This window comes from Tursiops truncatus, chromosome 1 (genome assembly GCF_011762595.2).
Source record: "Tursiops truncatus isolate mTurTru1 chromosome 1, mTurTru1.mat.Y, whole genome shotgun sequence".
NCBI lineage: Eukaryota > Metazoa > Chordata > Mammalia > Artiodactyla > Delphinidae > Tursiops > Tursiops truncatus.
The window spans coordinates 102,130,778-102,153,021 of record NC_047034.1 but is presented as its reverse complement, the minus strand read 5'-3'; the positions used below and the strand labels follow the sequence as shown (position 1 = coordinate 102,153,021).

General features: G+C 35.7%; 1 protein-coding gene across 16 annotated transcripts in view; it reads left to right on the top strand.

Annotated features, from left to right (window-relative positions):
• The window catches only part of CCDC18 (coiled-coil domain containing 18), a 126,492-nt gene that overhangs the window by 62,835 nt on the left and 41,413 nt on the right, over window positions 1–22,244 (top strand). For all 16 annotated transcript variants that reach the window (XR_004528209.2, XR_012334511.1, XR_004528208.2 and 13 more), the window contains 7 exons: window positions 3,502–3,669; window positions 6,566–6,708; window positions 9,646–9,809; window positions 10,027–10,240; window positions 15,904–16,003; window positions 20,232–20,348; window positions 21,567–21,710. Coding sequence is in view for 13 of the 16 variants with exons in the window: in XM_033863408.2 (XP_033719299.1) it covers window positions 3,502–3,669; window positions 6,566–6,708; window positions 9,646–9,809; window positions 10,027–10,240; window positions 15,904–16,003; window positions 20,232–20,348; window positions 21,567–21,710 (1,050 nt within the window). In the remaining 3 variants the exon portion in view is untranslated. The remainder of the gene's footprint in view (window positions 1–3,501; window positions 3,670–6,565; window positions 6,709–9,645; window positions 9,810–10,026; window positions 10,241–15,903; window positions 16,004–20,231; window positions 20,349–21,566; window positions 21,711–22,244) is intronic.

Below are 22,244 nucleotides of genomic sequence, written 5' to 3'. Positions count from 1 at the left end.
ATGAACTTAGAACTTTTTTCAGAATAGCAGGAAGTATAAACCTAGGCTGGAACTGAATTAGAAATCAGAAATGGTAGTCATGTTTGTACAACAATACTAGAGAAAAAGTAAGTAAGTAAATTAGAAAGATTTGCAGCCCTTTTATTGCTGATGAATTATTAGCTCAACTGCATGTGCATTGGCTTACTTACTTAAAAGATCATCTTTCACTTCTTCTTGTGTGTTGATAAGAAACATGGAGAAAAATTACCAATTACTCTTTACCTTTTTTTTTTTAGGTACCAATCCATACACTTATTTAGTTTTGGCTTATTTGTCTTTAGAGCAAATTATAATATCTTACAGAGAAAACTCTTTCTAACACTGGTTAATAGAATTAATATCTTATAACAGCAGAGTTATGAGATTTTCATCATATGTAGCTAGGTTTTAGAAAATATGATTTAATTCATAGTGCATCCATTCTGTTAGTAATACGTGATGTTATAAAGATATTTTACCAAATCAGTAGGCAGTCCCGAATCACATACTAGCTGAATAATTAAATGGCCCCAGAGCATATAGATAGAAAGCCAGCTGAAAGAACTACATGTTGATAATCCACCACACAAAGCTAATAAATATGCCCCTGAGTTTTTGCCTCAGGCAAATATTCTTTTCCATATGTTGAAATAAATAAATTTATGATGAAAATATTAGTGACTTGGGGGTCCTGAATTATTTTGAAAATATTTTAATTTGTATTAAAATGCTTTAAAAAGTGATAATGTATGTGTTCATGCAGAATTACATTGTCAACATGATAGAAGAAAATAAACACAAAATAGATGTGAATAAGCCAAAACATTTTCTGCGTAAAGCATTTATTCAGCACGATCAGTCATTTTATTGATAAATGCCTTTATTCAAATTGATGGACTTAAATTTTGCAAAGTTGGCATTGTGTCAGTAACTTTTCTGGGTTATATTTTATTTTTTAGTAATAATCATGAGAGCGTTTTTGGATATACATTAATATTAGATAAAGCTAATTGTAAAGTAGATATTATAATGTAAATTCTACTTTCTTCTTGACTTTAATTATAAAATAATGAATTCTTTAGGAAAAGTTTATTCTCTGAATATGATAATAACTTAGTAGAGAATATAATGTCAAAACTATTTGTCTTATATTTACTTTTAAAGTCAAGTGGAAGTTAAAGGGTAGTAGAGTGAAATGCCAGTATAAATTAGATAGATGTAGGTTAATTTTTGTGAATTAATATTTGTGATACAACTAATATGTTAGATACTTCAGTATTTTTAATGGAAATTATTTTGCTAGTGACTAGATTACTAAAATAAATTTTTTAATTGTTCTTATGTGGTATGACTTTCTTAGTGTTTTGGTTAGGCTTTATCTTTTTTCTAATAGTTTGTCTTATTTTAATACTTTGTCCATTTTTTTTTTTTGATTAGGAAAGTAAGTATAAGACAGCATGTTCCAGTAAACAAAGAATATATATATAAACTTATAGGCAAGTCCGTATATAAACTTATAGGCAAGTCCGTTCTATATAAAGTAAACTACAGCAGAGCTGTGATCTGTAGTTTTCTCAGGAGCTAGCAGGAAAAACAAAACAGGTGTCACTGATACCTATTTACACTAAATAAATTATTTTCATACAGACAACATTAAGTAAAATAGATTAGCATTAAAAAGAATTATAATAATATTAGAAATTGGATAGTTGCCTCTTATATGTAAGGTTCTCTAAGTTTACAGTGTCATCATATAATGAAGAAGTTTGAAATTTAAGAGCTTCTTATCATAATAAAGGCTATTTGGCCCCTAAGCCTTTCATGATGCTGCTGAATATTCCACTGCTGTATAATTAGAAAAAACCAAGTCAGGATTCTTCTTCACTGTTTCTTAGGAGTTTAAAATTACTTTCTTCTGGGTTGATATTTATTAGAAAGATTGTTTGCTTTAAAGGGATGGGTTTATTTTCCTTCATTTTAAAAAGTTATTACATAAGCAACAATAAGAAATCTTTTGAAGAAGATTTACTTACAATTCACTCTAATACTAATACTCTCTAATACTTTTCACTTTTCTATTTGCCTGAGTGTTTTTCATATTAATGAAATGTGGGATTTTTTTTTCACTTTATTTTGTAAAATTTATTTGTCACTGTCCTTTAAATTATGATTTTTTTTTTTTTTTTGGCCATGCCATGTGGCTTGCAGGATCTCAGTTCCCCAGCCAGGGATTGAACCTGGGCCACTAGGCCACCACTGAACTCCCTAAACTGTGATTTTAAATGGTTGCATCTTTTTTTTTTTTTTTTGCGGTACGCGGGACTCTGACTGTTGTGGCCTCTCCCATTGCGGAGCACAGGCTCCGGACGTGCAGGCTTAGCGGCCATGGCTCATGGGCCAAGCTGCTCCACGGCATGTGGGATCCTCCTGGACCAGGGCACGAACCCGCGTCCCTGACATTGGCAGGCAGACCCTCAATCACTGTGCACCAGGGAAGCCCTAAATGGTTGCATCTTTTAAAATCAGATTTATATATCATCATTTAGTAAACCTTCCCCTTACTTTAGGAACAGGTAACAAATATTATGAAATATATATGAAATTATGCTGTATTATTTATAGAATTTTAAAATGATTTGGCACTTTTTAGTATTTGGATTTCTTGGACAAAGGGCATTTTTTTTCCTTCTTAATAGGTTCTCCCAGATAACTCCAAAGGTTTCATTTAAAGCAATTTGGGGGATCAGCATATTCAAGTCCTAAATATTTGGAGTGAATAAGTGCAATTTCTTAGTTGGTATTGTTTTCCTGTATGTTTTTTGGAGCGTGAATATTCAAGAGTGCTTGCTGGGATATTATTTTACAAACAATGGCAATAATAGCAACAATAATGTACTAAATAGCACCTAACATTTATACAGTGTTTTCATGGTTATGGTTTATTATCAATAAGAGAAAAAGATATATCAAATGGAGTGTGAAGAAATCCATGGCTTCCTATATTTTCTCCCTTGTTCTGGGAGAAGTCACGCAGAATAAGCTCCTTTTTGTAGCAGTGAAATGCGGCAACATTTATGCAGTACTTCTGCCCAGGGAAGCCTGCTTATGACTCAAAGTTCAAGGTTTTTTGTTGGGGGCTGGTCACATAAGAACAGCCATAAGTATCAGAATTCCAAACTCCTAGAAGGAAAGCATGATTTGGTGCCCTAGCCAGGGAAAACAGTCTCATCACTTAAGGAATATTTCAAAAGCCACATTCCCAGACATCATCCAAGAACCAACCCTATTAACAGGCCCTTCTAACATACCTCCCCATCAGAAAAATGAGCCCTGCCCTTCCACATAATAAATTATAGCTGTGAATACAATTGTCCCATATGACAAGTGAGGGTAATTATCTAATAAGGTAGACAACATTGACATTTTATTGCTTTTTATTTGAAATATGTCATTATAATGAGAAATGTGTATATTTGTTAGGTATATTGTTTACAGAAAGAGCTGAAGATTAAAAATCACAGTCTTCAAGAGACTACTGAGCAAAATGTTATTCTGCAGCATACTCTTCAACAACAGCAGCAAATGTTACAACAAGAGACATTTAGAAATGGAGAGCTAGAAGACATTCAAACTAAACTTGAAAAACAGGTATATATTATTGGGCAAAATGGTTTTATGAAATAGAAATTTTTTTAAATTCATAATAGATTTTTTTGCTAGTTATGTAAATTGCTGTTTAACCTCAAAGATACCATATTATAAGAAATATTCTAAATTAACATTGTAAAATGTATAAAGTTTTATTCCAATGTAATGTGATCGTGTAATACCGTGGGCACATTTTTGTCACTCCATCCAACTTAGTTATAATTTAGTCTTCTTTATTCAGTTTTTCCTTTTTGGACCTGAATATAATACCTATCTGAATCATTATAGCTTTCAATTTCTTCATTTTGGATCAGGAGATGTGTGATAATCCCTAAAGAAATGCCAAGCAATGCACTAAAAGAAAAATCCCAAAGGAAACTACTCATTTTAAAAAATAAGTTATTACTCCAAAGAAAGAATCCTAGGAAATTTTATTCTAGAATCGAATCTTTTCTCTTTCATTCATTACCAAATTCATCTGAATTATTCTGACAGATATTTCACATTTTTTGTTTTGTTTTCCTCTCATCACACTTTACAGAAAAGTATAAATTAGAAAATGATAGTTCCCAGTAACCTCACTACACCTCACTTTTTGTCATTTGTATGACTTTTTAATCTATTTATTCTAACTTCATCCTCAGCCTCTCCAGTGGAACTAAAGAATCTCTTCTCTGCACATTCAAATATATCAGGCAGGTATTCTGTATTTTCTTTTTTAGAGACATCTGTCCTGTGGCTCTCCATCCCTTTTGTTTAAGTCTAGACCTACTGTTTGCTATGCCTGTTGTACAGCTTCATCCTGAGGCATTTCTTCATCTCATCTGTTATTTGATTCCCACTTTCTAAATCCCTTGTCAGTGACTCCAGTTTTTGTAAGATTGATTATAATTCTTGTTCTTTCTGAAATTGTTTTCATTTCTATAAGGGTCTTACGGTTTTCTTCTGAGTTTTTTTTTCCTTAAGTCTATCAATTCCTTTGTATTTTTCATTTGGTTATTTTATTTCTTCATGATCTTTGTTTTAAGAGATTTTTATGTCTTGTTTAATTTATTTGAGGGTCTAAAAAGTTTATATCTAAAAATTCCTTCAGTATTTGGAATAAATTTTCCAGCATATATTTTTTCTACTTTTTATTCATGTTCCACTATGCACAGGTTCCGTGTTGGATTTATTCAGATTGTTATCTTTAGATTCTTTCTGCTTATGAGTGTGCCATTTAATCAAACACAGAATGGGTAGATTTTCCATAGTTCCCTTTCCTTTTTACCTGGGTACTATTTTAATTTTATATTTGGAACTTAAGTTGGGGGTGTGGATATTAATGACTTATAATCTGTACTTAGTTCTTCAATGAGAGGTTTTAGAAGAGCAGGGAGGATATCAAAGTCATTAGCCAGATATTAACTTTGAGATCACAGTCATGTAAATGTTCATTGAAAATATGAAGTGGGACTTCCCTGGTGGCACAGTGGTTAAGAATCCACCTGCCAATGCAGGGGACATGGCTTCGATCCCTGGTATGGGAAGATCCCACATTCCACAGAGCAACTAAGTCCGTGCGCCACAACTACCAATCCTGTGCTCTAGAGCCCACAAGCCACAACTGCTGATGCCTATGTGCCCTAGAGCCTGCGCGCCGCAACAAGGAGCCCACGTGCCGCAACTACTGAAGCTTGCGTGCTCTAGGGCCCACTGCTGCAACTACTGAGCCCACATGCTGCAACTACTGAAGGCTGCACGCCTAGAGCCCGTGCTCCGCAACAAGAGAAGCCACTTCAATGAGAAGCCCGTGCACCGCAACGAAGAGTAGCCCCTGCTCGCTGCCATTAGAGAAAGCCTGCGTGCAGCAACGAAGACCCAATGCAGCCAAAAAAAAAAATTGAAAAAAAAAAATGAAGTGGCTGAGGTTAACTAGGGAGAGAACATAGAATGAGGGGTGAGATGCCTGACTTTGACAGAGCTCTGAAGGATACAGTACCTGGAAGCCAAAGTAAGTATTTCATGACTTAAAGGATGATAATTGGTGTCATGGGCTGCTGCAATCAGTGTCAAGTAAATTGAAAGTTGAAAAATGTCCATTGGAATTAGCTGCATGGAAGCCATTGGTGACACAGTGTAGTTTCTGTACAGTGTCTAGATTGCTATGGGTTGAGGAATGAATGAGAAAGTGAGAAAAATGATACAACAAGCATAGAAAAAATCTGAGAAGTTGGGCTATAAAGAGGAGGAAAGAAATGGTGGTAGTCGGAAGGAGGTAGAGGTGTGGAGGAAAGTTTTTTATGATAGGAAGGTCTTGAACATGTTTAAATGCTAATATAAAGAAACCAGAAGAAAGAGAGATTGAAGATATAGCAGAGAGTAGAGGTAGTAGTATGAGGTTCCTTAAAAAGTGGATTGGAGTTGAATCCAGAACGCCTATGAAGCAGTTTGACTTACATAGGAGGAAGAATACCTCCTGCAATGTAGTAAAACAGGAGGAATGAATAGGAGCAAATGCAAGTTGTAACGTTTGAGGGCAGATGGGAATTCTAGGAATTGGTATGAGCCAATTTGTGAAGAAGGAGAGAAACATAGTTTGACAAGAGCAGAAAGAGCATTTCAGATGAGGATGATGAAAAGAGGAACATTTACCATTATTCTGTACAATTCTTTTAAGTCCTATTTTAGTGTTATGATGTGGTCACTTCTATGTGTGTGAATGAAATATCTTTCTTATTAAAAATTGTTTTGCTTTCATATTTTCAAAACGTTGTTTCTCGGTCTATACTTTGATTTTTGTAATAACATCTTGAAACTGATAGGCTAGGCTACAAATTTATATAAATATTTTTCTTCTGAAAAATGTTGAACTGTGTTTGAATTTAAAATACTTAACTGAAAATTGCTTTACAAGGTATCAAAACTTGAACAAGAGCTTCAGAAACAAAGGGAAAGTTCAGCTGAAAAGTTGAGAAAAATGGAGGAAAAATGTGAAGCAGCCACATATGAAGCAGATTTAAAAAGGCAAAAAGTTATTGAACTTACTGGTACTGCCAGGTAAAATGAATATGTTAGTTTATATTTGTCTTCCTGCTTTTAACATCAGTCATATTTGAGTTTCACTATCAGATAATGTTCAGTGAAGTGTTTGCTTGAGGAATTAATTTCTCTACGGTGTGTGTTCCTATAGCATTGTTTGCACCTCCCTCATATCCCTCATGCCTTTTAGTATTATAAGTTAATATCCTTTTCTCTCCTACTATATTGTAGTTCCTTAAGGCCAAGATAATATATGGTTTAATTTAAGGGTCCTCCCACAACAATCAGCATAGTTCCTTGTACCTCATAGGCACTCAGCAACTGTTTTATTAACTTGAATTGTGAAAGTGTCAGGCAAAGATGCACTCATATAGAGGAATTTTTCATGGATTCTAATTGTTTATGGGAGGGAGTAAATTAATAGAAGAAAACAGTGGTCTCAACATTGACTGAACATTAAAATCACCCAAGGAGCTTTAAAAAGTACTGATGTCTAGGTCCTACCTCTAAAGATCCTGATTTAATGTGGCTGGGCTGTGCTAAGAAATCAATAGTTATTTGGTCAAGAAAGGGAATTATGAGCTGAAAGTTATACCTAGCTTCCCCAGACCTCTTATACTTTGTCGACAAGAGTTGACATAATTAATAATAAACTCTTAATTAGCCCACCATTCTACCAACAGGAATAAGAGTTAACTTATGCATTTGAACTTAAACCACAACATCCTCAGACTCCCTCCCCCCCCTGACAGGAATAAAGGTAGGGCCTTTGTGCTTTGAGTAGCAACTTGCTTACCCAGATATCCTCAACTCTGTCAGTGGGGTCAAGAAGATATCCTATGTTTAAGACTAAGACCACAGTTCTTCAGACCTTCTTTCTGCCATTGATATTTGTCTATCCACTAACACAGCCTCACCACCAGTGTGTACCTTAATTCCACAAAAACTAATCAACATTGTAACTTTATCTTTGCTTGTGCCAGATTCCCCAGAAGCATCAGATTTCCAGGCGTTAGATTTACCCTCATCTCTCTTACTAAGTCCCAAAAACCTCCTCATGTATTTTCTTTCCTTTTCCCACCGCATCTGAACTTGTGAAAGATTTCCACTTTATCCTCTGGAATTTACAGTCCATCCTGAAAGACATTCCCTATATTCTCTATCTCTTCTTTTCTCTTGCTGTAACAGAAATGTGACTGTCCCCTGAGGACATTGCTTCTTCCCCTGCAGCTCTCTAAAGTAAAAACTTTTCCCCATAGTTCTTGTACCACAGGATTGAGATGGGAAATAGTATGACATACACCATGAACCTCATGTCATCAGATCATATCATCCCTCGTTGTTGCTGACACCTACAGGCCACCTGACTTACATAGCTCTTTCCAACACTACTCCTGTCTTTATTCTTGGGGATTTCAATATACATCTATCTAGCTGATCCTCAGCCACTCACTCACATTATTTATCCTAGCTCTTATCGTTTCTAATATCTCCATTATTTCAACATAATCTGAATACTATGCATCTACCTCTATATTATTACCTCATTCCCTTTAATATCCCCAATTCAACAATTCTTTGATGTAACTAGGACCTCTGATCTATCAGTTCTACCACTGTCTCATTCCCTAATGCCCTTTCTCCTCTCTTTACCTAGCTTAAATTCTAATTAATCATTAAAATCACTGATTTACATAAACCCACAACTCCTTTACCTCTCTCTTACTTTGTGTACACAGAACTAAAAATCCAACTCAGACTAATTCATGCTTGCATCTTTACAGAGGCTGGAGAAAAATATAACGACACTGACCAGTCTTACTTTATACCCATAACTTCAAAACCTTAGGCATTTTCTTAATGCTGTCTGTCTGGCAATCATAATGTTACTTACTCTTGTAGAGGACTCTTTTACACCTTTGCCTTTTCTTTCAAAACTCTAACAACCCCTCCCCAATCCTTGCTCTCACTGATGATCTTGCTTTTGTTTCACTAAGAAAATTGAAATAACTGCTTCTTTCTTTTCTTACTCCCACCCTTTGACTTCTAGACAAAAACTCTTCTTAATTATAGCTAATAGGCACATTCAGTGGGTAAAATAAGTTCTAATTACTAGTAGGAAGCTTATGAACTAGATGAATAAACTTCATAAGAAAGATATATCTAGTTCCAAGATCTTCTCTTCATGAAGCAGGGTTTTTCTCTGTTCCAACTATTGCTTCTTTCACTTCTGAAACTATAATTTATAAAACTGTTTTTCTCTCCCAAAAGGGTTTAGAGTTAAAATATATCTGTTATATATCTCTGTGGATCTGTTTTAAAATTAAAATATCTCAGGGATTTTTCCTGGTGGTCCAGTGGTTAAGACCTCGCCTTCCAGTGCAGGGAGTGCGGGTTCATCCCTTGCCACGGAGCTAAGATCCCACATGCCTCGCGGCCAAAAAGTCAAAACATAAAACAGAAGCAATATTGTAACAAATTCAATAAAGACTTTAAAAATGGTCCACATCAAAAACAACAATCTTAAAAAAAAAATTAAAATATCTCCAAATAGAAAGAAAACAAATACATTGAGCACCTTTTGTGTGCCAGGTAGTGTACTAGGTAAATACATCATATAGTTGTGTTTAGTGGCATGTAATTGGTACAGAATTACAATCTATTAGTTGGAGCATTTTTAACAATATAATAGGTGATTTAAGATTCTGACTAGACATTTTTTTTATACAGCAGGTTTTTAATTAGTTATCCATTTTATACATATTAGTATATATATGTCATATATAGTATATATATGTCAGTCCCAATCCCAATCTCCCAATTCATCCCACGATGACTAGACATTTTGCTGATATTTGTCTTTATATAACTTGCAGACTTTGTTCAGTCAGAGATAAGTTAGTTGATTTTTAAGTTTCCAAATTATTATTTATTTTATTTTTTGTTTTTAATTAGGCAAGTAAAACTTGAGATGGATCACTACAAAGAAGAACTGTATAAAATGGAAAAAGAAATAAAGCACCTAAAACGAGATGGAGAAAATAAAGCAATGCATCTCTCTCAGTTAGACATGATATTAGAACAGACAAAGACAGAACTAGATAAGAAAACAAACGCTGGTAAGCAACAGGTTAGCTCAGCTTAGCTGCCTGCATTTGTATATTTAAAGAAATGGAATAAAGTGAGAATTTGAGATGACGGGGAAGGGACAATCAGTGGTATTTTGCCTCTTATAGATGAATAAAATTGGATATTCTTAATTATAATTGCTTACAAATTTCTGAATAACAAGTAGTTTATATATATAATTCTAAAATTATTCTCTGCTTTTAACAGTGAAGGAGTTAGAAAAGTTACAGCACCACACTGAAACTGAACTAACAGAAGCCTTGCAGAAACGGGAAGTACTAGAGACTGAACTACAAAATGCTCATGGAGAATTAAAGAGTACTTTAAGACAACTCCAGGAATTGAGAGATGTTCTACAGAAGGCTCAGTTATCATTAGAGGAAAAATACACTGCTATAACGGATCTCACAGCTGAACTTACGTGAGTTAAATACTAAAAAATGATATCACAGTTACAGGTACTTCACTTTATTACCCTTAGTCCTTGGGTCATACTATAGAGTTTGTTGTTGAATTCTAGATGTCCAAACTTCTCAACTGCCTTTAGCTCACTGTGTCTCATCCTAGGCAGTTCATCCCATGCTCCATCTCACTAATATAGCTGTTGCTGTTGGCTAATACTTCCATCCTTGTTCTTTGGACCATTTTACATTGGCCCTCTCCTGTATCCCACAGTGATAAAAAATGGTTGGACCAGCATACAGCACTGATTAATAGAAAAATAATATTAACAATAACAATGTTGTTCTTTGTGTTAAGCCCTAATTTTGTGCCAGGACTATGGCAGGGACTTCATATATGATCTCAATCATTTCTTTACAACAAACCTATGAGTTGCTTATTATCACCTTTTTATGCTTGAGAAAACTGAGGCTTGAGAAAATTAAGTAAAATGCCCAAAGTCAGATAGTAGGGTCCAGAGAGGGGAGTGAAACACAGTCTGTCCAACTCTAAAGTCTGGTTTCTTAGATTAGCAGCAATAGCATAAAATGCTGTTCCAGTACACATCTGTGGTGAGTAGGGGTGGAGAGCCAGACTGGAGCCAAAGTGTAGGAAATGGATTCTGAAAAGGAAAACAGACCAGGATGTGAAATGTGTAATGAAAGAACAGGATAGAGAGAAGCAAGGTGACCCAGAATCTTAGATATTGTAACCTTTGGTTCAGAGCAGGATCCCTTCTCTTTTCTACCCACAAATTCATTCTTGGTAAATTTCACATAGCTTTAAATACTATGTGTCAGAGACTTCCAAACCCATATCTCTAGAAAGACCTCTTCTCCAAACTCCAGACTCATATCTAATGACCTACTTGTTATCTCCACTGACGTATTTTAAAGAGGCATCTTAAACGTGGCTAAAACAATTCATTTTTTTTACTCATAACCCTGCCCTTCCTCCATCTCATTATTATGGAGTTGCTTAAACCAGAAATCTATAAGATTATTTTTATCTCTTTCCCTCCCTTTTTTCATCCAGTCTATTAGCAAGTCATGTCAACTTTATTTCTAAAACATATTCTGAAGTCTATTGATTTCTTATTTTTTCTACTACCACCTTAGCACAAGCCATCATCATCTCTCACCTGGTCTGTTGCTCTGGCTTCCCACCTGGTCTACCAGCTTAAATTCTTGACCTTCTCCACAATTCATTCTCCACAGAATTGATTTAAGTTTATGATTCAAAACATAAATCAGATCATATTGCTTCCCTACTTAATCTTCTAATGGCTTCCCAAAAGATTCAGAATAATAACCAAGCTCCTTGGGAAATGTAAATCAAAACCACAATGAGATACCACTTCAATCCGACTAAGATGGCCATAATAAAAACAAACAAAAAAAATCCAAGCAGAAGGACTTCCCTGGTGGCGCAGTGGTTGAGAGTCCGCCTGTCCGTGCCCTGGTCCGGGAAGATCCCACATGCCACGGAGCGGCTGGGCCCATGAGCCATGGCCGCTAAGCCTGCGCGTCCAGGGCCTGTGCTCCGCAACGGTAGAGGCCACAACAGTGAGAGGCCCGTATACCACACACACACACAAAAATCCAAGCAGAAAATAACAAATGGTAAACTAAAAAGGTTACAGCCTCTGTGGAAAACAGTGTGGCAGTTCCTCAATAATTTAAACATACATTAACCATATAACTCAGTAATTCCACTCCTAGGTAAGTACCCAAAAGAATTGAAAACAGGTGTTCAAACAAAACTTTTGCACAAATGTTCATAGTACGGCTATTCCCAATAACCAGTAAGTGGAAACGACCCAGCTGTACACTGATAGTTGTAAATGGATAAACACAGTATGGTGTATCCATACAAGGAATATTAATCAGCCGTGAAAAGGAATAGAGTACTGAAACATGCTACAACATGGATGAACCTTGAAAATATTATGCTAAATGAAAGAAACCACATATATGTTGCATAATTCCATTTATATGAAATATCCAGAATTAGCAAATCCATAGAGATAGAAAGCAGATTAATTGTTGCCAGGGACTGGGGGAAGGGAGAATGGAAAAAACTGCTAATGGATATGGGGTTTCCATTCAGAATGATGAAAAAGTACTGGAAATAGTGGTAATGGTTACACAACATTGTGAATGTACTTAGTGTAACTGCATTGTACACTTTAAAGTGGTTAAAATGGTAGATCTTACGTTATATGTATTTTACCACAATCGAAAAAAAAAAATACAAGCTCCTTTTCCTGTAATACAAAGCCCAAGGTTCCTGCCTACTTCTCTGGCCTCATTTCATATTGTTCTGCTTGCTCCTGGCTTTTTTATTGTACTTAAAGTTTACCAAGTTTTTTCCCACCTTAGAACTTCTGTCATAGCTGTTTCTTCGGCCTGAAATAATGGTTGTGTGGCCAGCTTCTTCATACCCTTCACATTACCTCAAAGCGCCCTTCCCTGACCACCTATTCTAATATAGCCTCCCAGTCACGATCTCATCACTGTATTTAATGTTCTAACATAGCACTTTATATTATATTTTTCATGTTGAGTTGTTTATTATTTATAGTCCATCTCTTGACCTAGTAGAATGTAAGCTCTATGTAATGAACAACATCTATCCTGTTGCCTATTAATTCCACTGTACATAGAACCTTGACATATAAGAAACATCCAATAAATATTTGCTAAATGATTAAGGGAATGAATGGATAAAAGAAGTAAAACAAAACTTAAAATTCTAGCTAGTAGCTGAATTTTGGAAGCGCAGCTATTCATATAGACAGCAATTAGAGCTATCTTTAGAATTCATTTCATATTACTTTTAGAACATAAGTTTAGCCTTGTATGAACTCTTCAGGCTTTTAGGAGAACAGTAAACATCTCATTAAAGAAGTTCAGAATCTGCTTTTTAAAGTCAGCACCTTTATTATGTTGTTTCATATTTAAGATTGGAAAATCATATGAAGATTCAAGATCAACAACATTTTCATCCTTTGTGATATCAGAACTTAGAGTTTGAAATTAAAATTCTCTGATCAGAGGCTTCAGAGTGATATAAATATTAAAATTGTATCATTTTAAGCATTTTTATATATAAAATTATTCATAAGTTAGTGTTTTAATAGGGCTAGAATTTATAAAAATACATTAAAAAAATACATTTAAAATATTTCTATATTAGACTTCAATACTTCACTAAATGTAAGGTGTCATTTTGAGTAAAATTTGCATAAGAAATACAGTGGTCGTTTACTGAGCTTTGGATATCAGGGACATCAATCATGAGATAAATGCCTCGTTCAATTATAGTGAACTCACAGCTATTATATATAAAAGACTTGCAGGGGCTTCCCTGCTGGCGCAGTGGTTGGGAGTCCGCCTGCCAATGCAGGGGACGCGGGTTCGTGCCCCGGTCCGGGAGGATCCCACATGTGGAGTGGCTGGGCTGCTGGGCCTGCGCGTCCGGAGCCTGTGCTCCGCGATTGGAGAGGCCACAACTGTGAGAGGCCCGCATAACGCAAAAAAAAAAAAAAAAAAAAAAAAAAGACTTGCAAACACTCCTTTGATCTATAGATGAAAAAGTATAGATATATTTTAAAAATTCTTATACTGATTCAATCTTATTCCCTGGTAATGCTTTTAACATTTAGCTTAAATTGTCTCCAATAGTAGAATCTGAGAAAGCCAGAGATAAACCCACGCATATATGTCACCTTATCTTTGATAAAGGAGGCAAGAATATACAGTGGAGAAAAGACAGCCTCTTCAATAACTGGTGCTGGGAAAACTGGACAGGTACATGTAAAAGTATGAAATTAGAACACTCTCTAACACCATACACAAAAATAAACTCAAAATGGATTAAAGACCTAAATGGTAAGGCCAGACACTATCAAACTCTTAGAGCAAAACATAGGCAGAACACTCTGTGACATAAATCACAGCAAGATCCTTTTTGACCCACCTCCTAGAGAAATGGAAATAAAAACAAAAATAGATAGGACCTAATGAAACTTCAAAGCTTTTGCACAGCAAAGGAAACCATAAACAAGACAAAAAGACAACGTTCAGAATGGGAGAAAATACTTGCAAATGAAGCAACTGACAAAGGATTAATCTCCAAAATTTACAAGCAGCTCATGCAGCTCAATATCAAAAAAACAACCCAATCCAAAAATGGGCAGAAGACCTAAATAGACATTTCTCCAAAGAAGATATACAGATTGCCAGCAAACACATGAAAGAATGCTCAACATCATTAATCATTAGAGAAATGCAAATCAAAATTACAATGAAATATCATCTCACATGGGTTCAGAATGGCCATCATCAAAAAATCTGTAAACAATAAATGCTGGAGAGGGGGTGGAAAAAAGGGAACCCTCTTGCACTGTTGGTGGGAATGTAAATTGATACAGCCACTATGGAGAAGAGTATGGAGGTTCCTTAAAAAACTGCAAATAGAACTACCATATGACCCAGCAATCCCACTACTGGGCATATACCCTGAGAAAACCATCATTCAAAAAGAGTCATGTACCAAAATGTTCATTGCAGCTCTATTTACAATAGCCAGGACATGGAAGCAACCTAAGTGTCCATCAACACATGAATGGATAAAGAAGATGTGGCACATATATACAATGGAATATTACTCAGCCATAAAAAGAAACAAAATTGAGTTATTTGTAGTGAGGTGAAGGGACCTGGAGTCTGTCATGCAGAGTGAAGTAAGTCAGAAAGAGAAAAACAAATACCGTATGCTAACACATATATATAGAATCTAAGGGGAAAAAAAAGGTCATGAAGAACCTAGGGGCAAGACGGGAATAAAGACAGACCTACTACAGAATGGACTTGAGGATATGGGGAGGGGGAAGGGTAAGCTGTGACAAAGTGAGAGAGTGGCATGGACATATATACACTACCAAATGTAAAATAGATAGCTAGTGGGAAGTAGCCGCATAGCACAGGGATATCAGCTCTGTGGTTTGTGACCACCTAGATGGATGGGATAGGGAGGGTGGGAGGGAGGGAGACGCAAGAGGGAAGAGATATGGGAACATATGTATATGTATAACTGAGTCACTTTGTTATAAAGCAGAAGCTAACACACCATTGTAAAGCAATTATACTCCAATAAAGATGTTTTAAAAAAATTCCCATAAGAAATACAGTGGTCTTTTACTGAGCTTTGGATATCAGGGACATCAATCATGAGATAAATGCCTCGTTCAGTTATAGTGAACTCACAGCTATTATATATAAAAGACTTTCAAACACTCCTTTGATCTATAGATGAAAAAATGTAGATATATTTTTAAAATTCTTATACTGATTCAATCTTATTCCCTGGTAGTGCTTTTAACATTTAGCTTAAATTGTCTCCAATAGTAGAATCTGAGTTAACTTTTGCCTTTTTAGAACACTCTGTTAAAGTAGTTGAATTGATATCAGTCATTTTCTTTATACATTATTCCTTTAATGTGAGCTCTCAATCTGAAATAGTTGAATATATCCTGTCACTTTTAACTTACAGGAAAGGTAACCCACTTGATTTAATTTTTTTGAAACTATAATATTCCTATTTATTTGCTTAGATCTTTTTCACTTTGTTAAATTGCAGGGAATGCAAGATGGAGATTGAAGACAAAAAGCAAGAACTCCTTGAAATGGATCAGGCACTTAAGGAGAGAAATTGGGAGCTAAAGCAAAGAGCAGCTCAAGTTGGTTTTCTTAACTATATATATATATATATATTTTTTTAACTATATTTTAATGAAATTTTCTGTTAAAATACAATCGCACAAGGTTTCAGAGGTCCCCTCTTTTTGGCAAAATAGACATTTTTATAGCTTTTTTAAAAAAATTCATTTATTTTGGTGTGTTAGGTCTTTGTTGCTATGAGCGGGCTTTCTCTACTCTTCATTGCTGTGTGTGCGCTTCTCACTGAGGTGGCTTCTCGTTGCAGAGCACGGGCTCTAGGCATGTGGGCTTCAGTTGTGGTGCATGGGCTCAGTAGTTGTGGCTCGCGGGCTCTAGAGCGCAGGCTCAGTAGTTGTGGCTCGTGGGCTTAGTTGCTGCGCAGCATGTGGGATCTTCCTGGACCAGGGCTCGAACCCGTGTCCCCTGCATTGGCAGGCAGATTCTTAACCACTGTGCCACCAGGGAAGTCCCTTTATAGGTATTTCTTTTTTATGTGCATATAAATATTTTTAAAATTAGAAATATGTCGTCTCTCTTTATCTTGCTATTTTTATAGCAGGTGGATTTTCGGGAATGAAGTTTAGCTTAGTATCTGAACCTTTTGATCTCTTTTAATACTGTATATCAGAAGAAAATGGGATTAAAGGAGTTACTTGCTCAGCTAGTATTTATTAGAGGAACAAAAATATTCAGAAGGCATTATTTAGCAACATCTTTTTTAAAAGACTTTATTTTTTAGAGCAGTTTTAGGTTCACAGCAAAATTGAGCAGCAGGTAGAGAGATTTCCTGTAAACGCCCCACCCCCACAGATGCGCAGCCTTCCCCATTATCAACATTCCCTACCAGAATGGTACATTTGTTAAAGCTGATGAACCTATTGATACATTGACATTTCATAATCACCCAAAGTCCATAGTTTACATTACAGTTTACTTTTGTGTTATACATTCTAGGAGTTTGGACAGCTATCCATCATTATGGTATCATTCAGAATATTTTCACTGCCCTAAAAATCCTCTGTGCCCCACCTATTCATCCCTCTCCCTCTTATCCCAACCCTGGCAACCACTGATTTTTTGCTGTCTTTGTAGTTTTGCCTTTTCCAGAATGTCATACAGTTGGAATCATATTGTATTGTAGCCTTTTCAGATTGGCTTCTTTCACTTAGTAATATGCATTTAAGTTTCCTCCGTGTCTTTTCAAAGCTTATTTCTTTTTAGCATGGAATAGTATTCCATTGCCTGGATATATTATGGTTTATTTATCCATTCACCTGTTGAAGGATATCTTGTATTGCCTTTGCTCCTTTGTCAAAGATCAGTCGACTATATCTACATGGGTTTGTTTCTGGTCTCTTCTGTTCCATTGATTTATTCACCTATTCTTTCATCAGTACCACACTGTCTTGATTACTGTACCTTTTTAGTAAGTCTTGAAGTTGAGTAATGTCAGTTTTCCAACTTTGTTCTCTTTCAAAATTGTGTTGGCTCTTCTGGGTTTTTTTGCCTCTCCCTATAAACTTTAGAAGCAGTTTGTTGATATCCACAAAATAACTTGCTGGGATTTTGATTGGCATTGCCTTGAATCTATACATCAAGTTGGGAAGAACTGACATCTTGACAATATTAAGTCTTCCTATCCATGAACGTGAACTCTCCCTGCATTTATATAATTCTTTGATTTCTTTCATTGGAGTTTTATAGTTTTCCATATATAGATCTTGAATATGTTTAGATTTATAACTATTTCATTTTGGAGAATGCTAGTATAAATGATAATTTTGTTTTTAACTTCAAATTTCTCTTGTTCATTGCTGGTACATGGGAAAGCAATTGATTTTTGTGTATTAACCTTGTATCCTGCAACCTGCTATAATCACTTATTAGTTCCAGGAATTTTTTTGTCAAATCCTTTGGATTTTCTACCTAAATCATCATGTCATCTGCAAACAAAGACAGTTTTATGTCTTCGTTCCCAACCTGTATACCTTTTATTTCCTTTTCTTGTCTTACTGCATTAGCTAGGATATCCTGTACAATGTTGAAAAGAAGTGGTACGATGGAATATCTTTGCCTTGTATCTGATCTTAATGGGAAAACTTTGAGTTTCTCACTGTTAAGTGTGATGTTAGCTGTTAGTTTTTTTTAGATATTCTTTATCAAGTTGAGGTAGTTACTCTCTATTCCTAGTTTACCAAGAGTTTTTATCATGAATAGATGTTGGATTTTGTCAAATGTTTTTTTCTGCATCTATTAATATGATCATGTGATTTTCTTCTTTAGCCTATTGATGTGATCAGTTACATTAATTAATTTTCAAATGTTGAAAAAGCCTTTCATACCTAGAAAAAATCCCGCTTGTTGTGGTGTATAGTTCTTTTTATACATCGTTGGGTATGATTCAATAATATTTTATTGAGAATTTTTATATCTATGTCCATGAAAGATACTGGTCTGTAATTTTCTTTCTTTATAATGTCTCTGTCTGGTTTTGGTATCAGGGTAATGCTGGCCTCAGAGAATGAGTTAGTATTTCCTCTGCTTCTGTCTACTAAGTGAGAGTGTAGAGAATTAGTATAATTTCTTCCTTAAATGTCTGGTAGAATTCAGCAATGAATCCATCTGAGTCTGGTGCTTTCTGTTTTGGAAAGTTATTAATCATTGATTGAATTTCTTTAATAGATATAGGCTTATTCAGATTGTCTCTTCTTGTGTGAGTTTTGGCAGATTGTGCCTTTCGAGTAACTCGTCTATTTCATCTAGTTTTATTAAATTCATGGGCAGAGAGTTGTTTTTAATATTTCTCTATTATCCTTTTAATGTCCTTGAGATTTGTAGTAATATCTCCTCTTTCATTTCTCATATTAGCAATTTATATCCTGTCTTTTTTTTTTTAAGTTAGTCTGGCTGGAGACTTATTTATATTATTGATCTTTTCAAAGAACCAGCTTTTTGCTTTGTTGATTTTCTCTATTGATTTCCCAATTTTAATTTCATTGAGTTCTGCTCTAATTTTTATTATTTTTTTCTTCTGCTTAGTTTGGATTTAATTTGCTCTTCTTTTTCTAGTTAGCCAAGGTGGAAGCTTAGATGACTGATTTTAGGCCTTCTTTTTTTTTTTTTTTCTTTTGCGGTATGCGGGCCTCTCACTGTTGTGGCCTCTCCCGTTGAGGAGCACAGGCTCCAGACGCGCAGGCTCAGCAGCCATGGCTCACGGGCCCAGCCGCTCCGTGGCATGTGGGATCTTCCCGGACCTGTGTCCCCTGCATCGGCAGGCGGACTCTCAACCACTGCACCACCAGGGAAGCCCCTTTCTTCTTTTCTAATATATGCATTCAATGCTTTAGATGTTCCTCCAAGCAGTGCTTTTGCTGCATCCCACAATTTTCATGTTGCATTGTTATTTAGCAGCTTTTTTTTTCTTAAATTTTATTGATTTTGGGGGGCTGCATTTGGTCTTTATTGCTGTGCGTGGGCTTCCTCTAGTTGCAGTGAGCGGGAGCTACTCTTGGTTGCAGTGTGCGGGCTTCTTATTGCGGTTGCTTCTCTTTGTTGTGGAGCACGGGCTCTAGGTGCGCGGGCTTCAGTAGTTGCAGCATGTGGATTCAGTAGTTTTGGCACACGGGCTCTAGAGTGCAGGCTCAGTAGTTGTGGTGGACAGGCTTAGTTGCTCCGCGGCATGTGGGATCTTCCTGGACCAGGGATAGAACCCATGTCGCCTGTATTGGCAGGCGGATTCTTAACCACTGCACCACCAGGGAAGCCCTAGCAGCTTTGATCAAGCATAAAATGAAGTTTGAATCATTTTATTTGTCACTTATGTGAACATAATCATATATCAGGCTCAAGATCCAGTATTATTAAGCAATGATTATTTGTCTCATTCTTTTTTTTTTTTTTTTTTTTTTTGCGGTACGCGGGCCTCTCACTGTCGTGCCTTCTCTCGTTGCGGAGCACAGGCTCTGGACGTGCAGGCTCAGCAGCCATGGCCCATGGGCCCAGCCGCTCCGCGGCATGTGGGATCCTCCCAGACCGGGACACAAACCCATGTCCCCTGCATTGGCAGGCGGACTGTCAACCACTGCACCATCAGGGAAGCCCCTATCTCATTCTTTTTAATAATTTATTGGAGATGCATTTATTCTTTAGTTATACCCACTATAAACAATTCTAAATCACATTGCAAGCACACAGTTTTCCATGTTAGAATAAAATTGAGTGACAGCTTAATGTTGCTTTTGTACTTAGGTTACACATTTGGATATGACTATTCGTGAGTACAGGGGAGAAATGGAACAGAAAATAATTAAATTAGAGGGTACTCTGGAGAAATCAGAATTGGAACTTAAAGAAAGCAACAAACAGGTAAATTATTAAAAATTACGTCTTAAATTGTTTTAAAAAAATAACTCCTTAACTGTAAGCATCTGTTATTCACATAATACAGCTTTTTAATAGAATACAAACAATAAAAATACTGCATTATTTTACTTTATTATTTATTTATTAATTTATTGTTTTTTCACTGTGCTGTGTAGCTTGTGGGATCTTAGTTCCCCAACCAGGGATTGAACCTGGACCCTTGGCAGTGACAGCATGGAGTCCTAACCACAGGACTGCCAGGGAATTCCCAATACTGCATAATTTTAATTATCTTGTACATCCTATGTTATATTCATTTTCTTCTCAATTTTTTCCCCAGCTTTATTGAGGTATAATTGACAAAAAATGGCATATATTTAAGATGTACAACATGATGTTTTAATATACACATACATTATGACATAATTACAGTAATCAAACTAATTAACATATCTACAACCTCATATAGTTACTTTTTTTTTATGAGAACACTTATCAAGTATACAACATAGTATTACTAATTACAGTCATTCACTGTGCCATACATTGTATCTCCAGAATTTATTCATCCTGCCTAACTGAAACTTTGTACCCTTCCACCACATTTTTCCTTTTCTCTGACTCCCCGGCTTCTGGTGCTTACCCTTTTAATGTTATTTTAAATGTATTTTTTTTGTATGTCAACGTGTTCACATATTTATTATAATGTGTGCATATCTGAATATGTATAAAATATCTCTGGAAGGATTTGCAAGTAATTCTATTAACTGTGGTTGCCTCTAAGGAAGGAACATAGTAAAGAAGGGGAGTTTGTTTTCACTAATTGTATTTTTTACCTCATGCAGATAATTACCTGTAAAATTATTTTTAAGGCCACGTAATGTGTGTTGTTTTAACGTACCTTTATTTTCCTTTCTTATACAAATGTGGTTGAGACTGTCATCTCTTTTAGTATATTTTAGGTATACATATAAGCATTTTATTAGGCACAAGAATTCTGATACTTATGTCAAAGTTATGGTTGTTTTAAGAAAAACATATTTTTGAATCTTTGTTCTAATAAACTCACTCTCTTCTACAAGAAAAAAGAAAAAGAAAAACATTTTTAAATTTTTGCTATTTTAGATATACATGTTTAAAACCTGACTTACTTGGATTGCATTTATGACTGAAGAATTATTTTTCTTTAGTTACATTAACATTGCTCTGTTTAAAATTCAGATAGAAGGTTTGAATGAAAAATTGCAAAATGCCAAAGAACAACTTCGAGAAAAAGAGTTTATAACACTACAAAATGAACAGGAGATAAGTCAACTGAAAAAAGAAACTGAACGGACAAAAGAAAAGATGAAAGAAATGGAAATTGTAAGCAAATTATTTTCCTCCTAAGGAACAAGATTGATATAAATCGTTATGTTTTGTTTTTGTTTTTTTTTGTTTTTTTAGTGTTAAATATGCTTTATATTTATCTTTTATAAATTTATTTATTTATTTTTTGGCTGTGTTGGGTCTTCGTTGTGGTGCGCGGGCTTCTCATTGCGGTGGCTTCTCTTTGTTGCAGAGCACAGGCTCTAGGCACACGGGCTGCAGTAGTTGTGACAAGCGGGCTCAGTAGTCGTGGCTCATGGGCTCTAGAGCGCAGGCTCAGTAGTTGTGGTTTGCAGGCTCTAGAGCACAGGCTCAGTAGTTGTGGTGCATAGGCTTAGTTGCTCCATGGCATGTGGGATCTTCCCGGACCAGGGATCGAACCTGTGTCCCCTGCATTAGCAGGCGGATTCTTAACCACTGCGCCACTAGGGAAGTCCTTATGCTTCTTTTTTTTTTTTTCTGCCTCTTTATTAGAGTATAATTGCTTTACAATGGTGTGTTAGTTTCTGCTTTACAACAAAGTGAATCAGT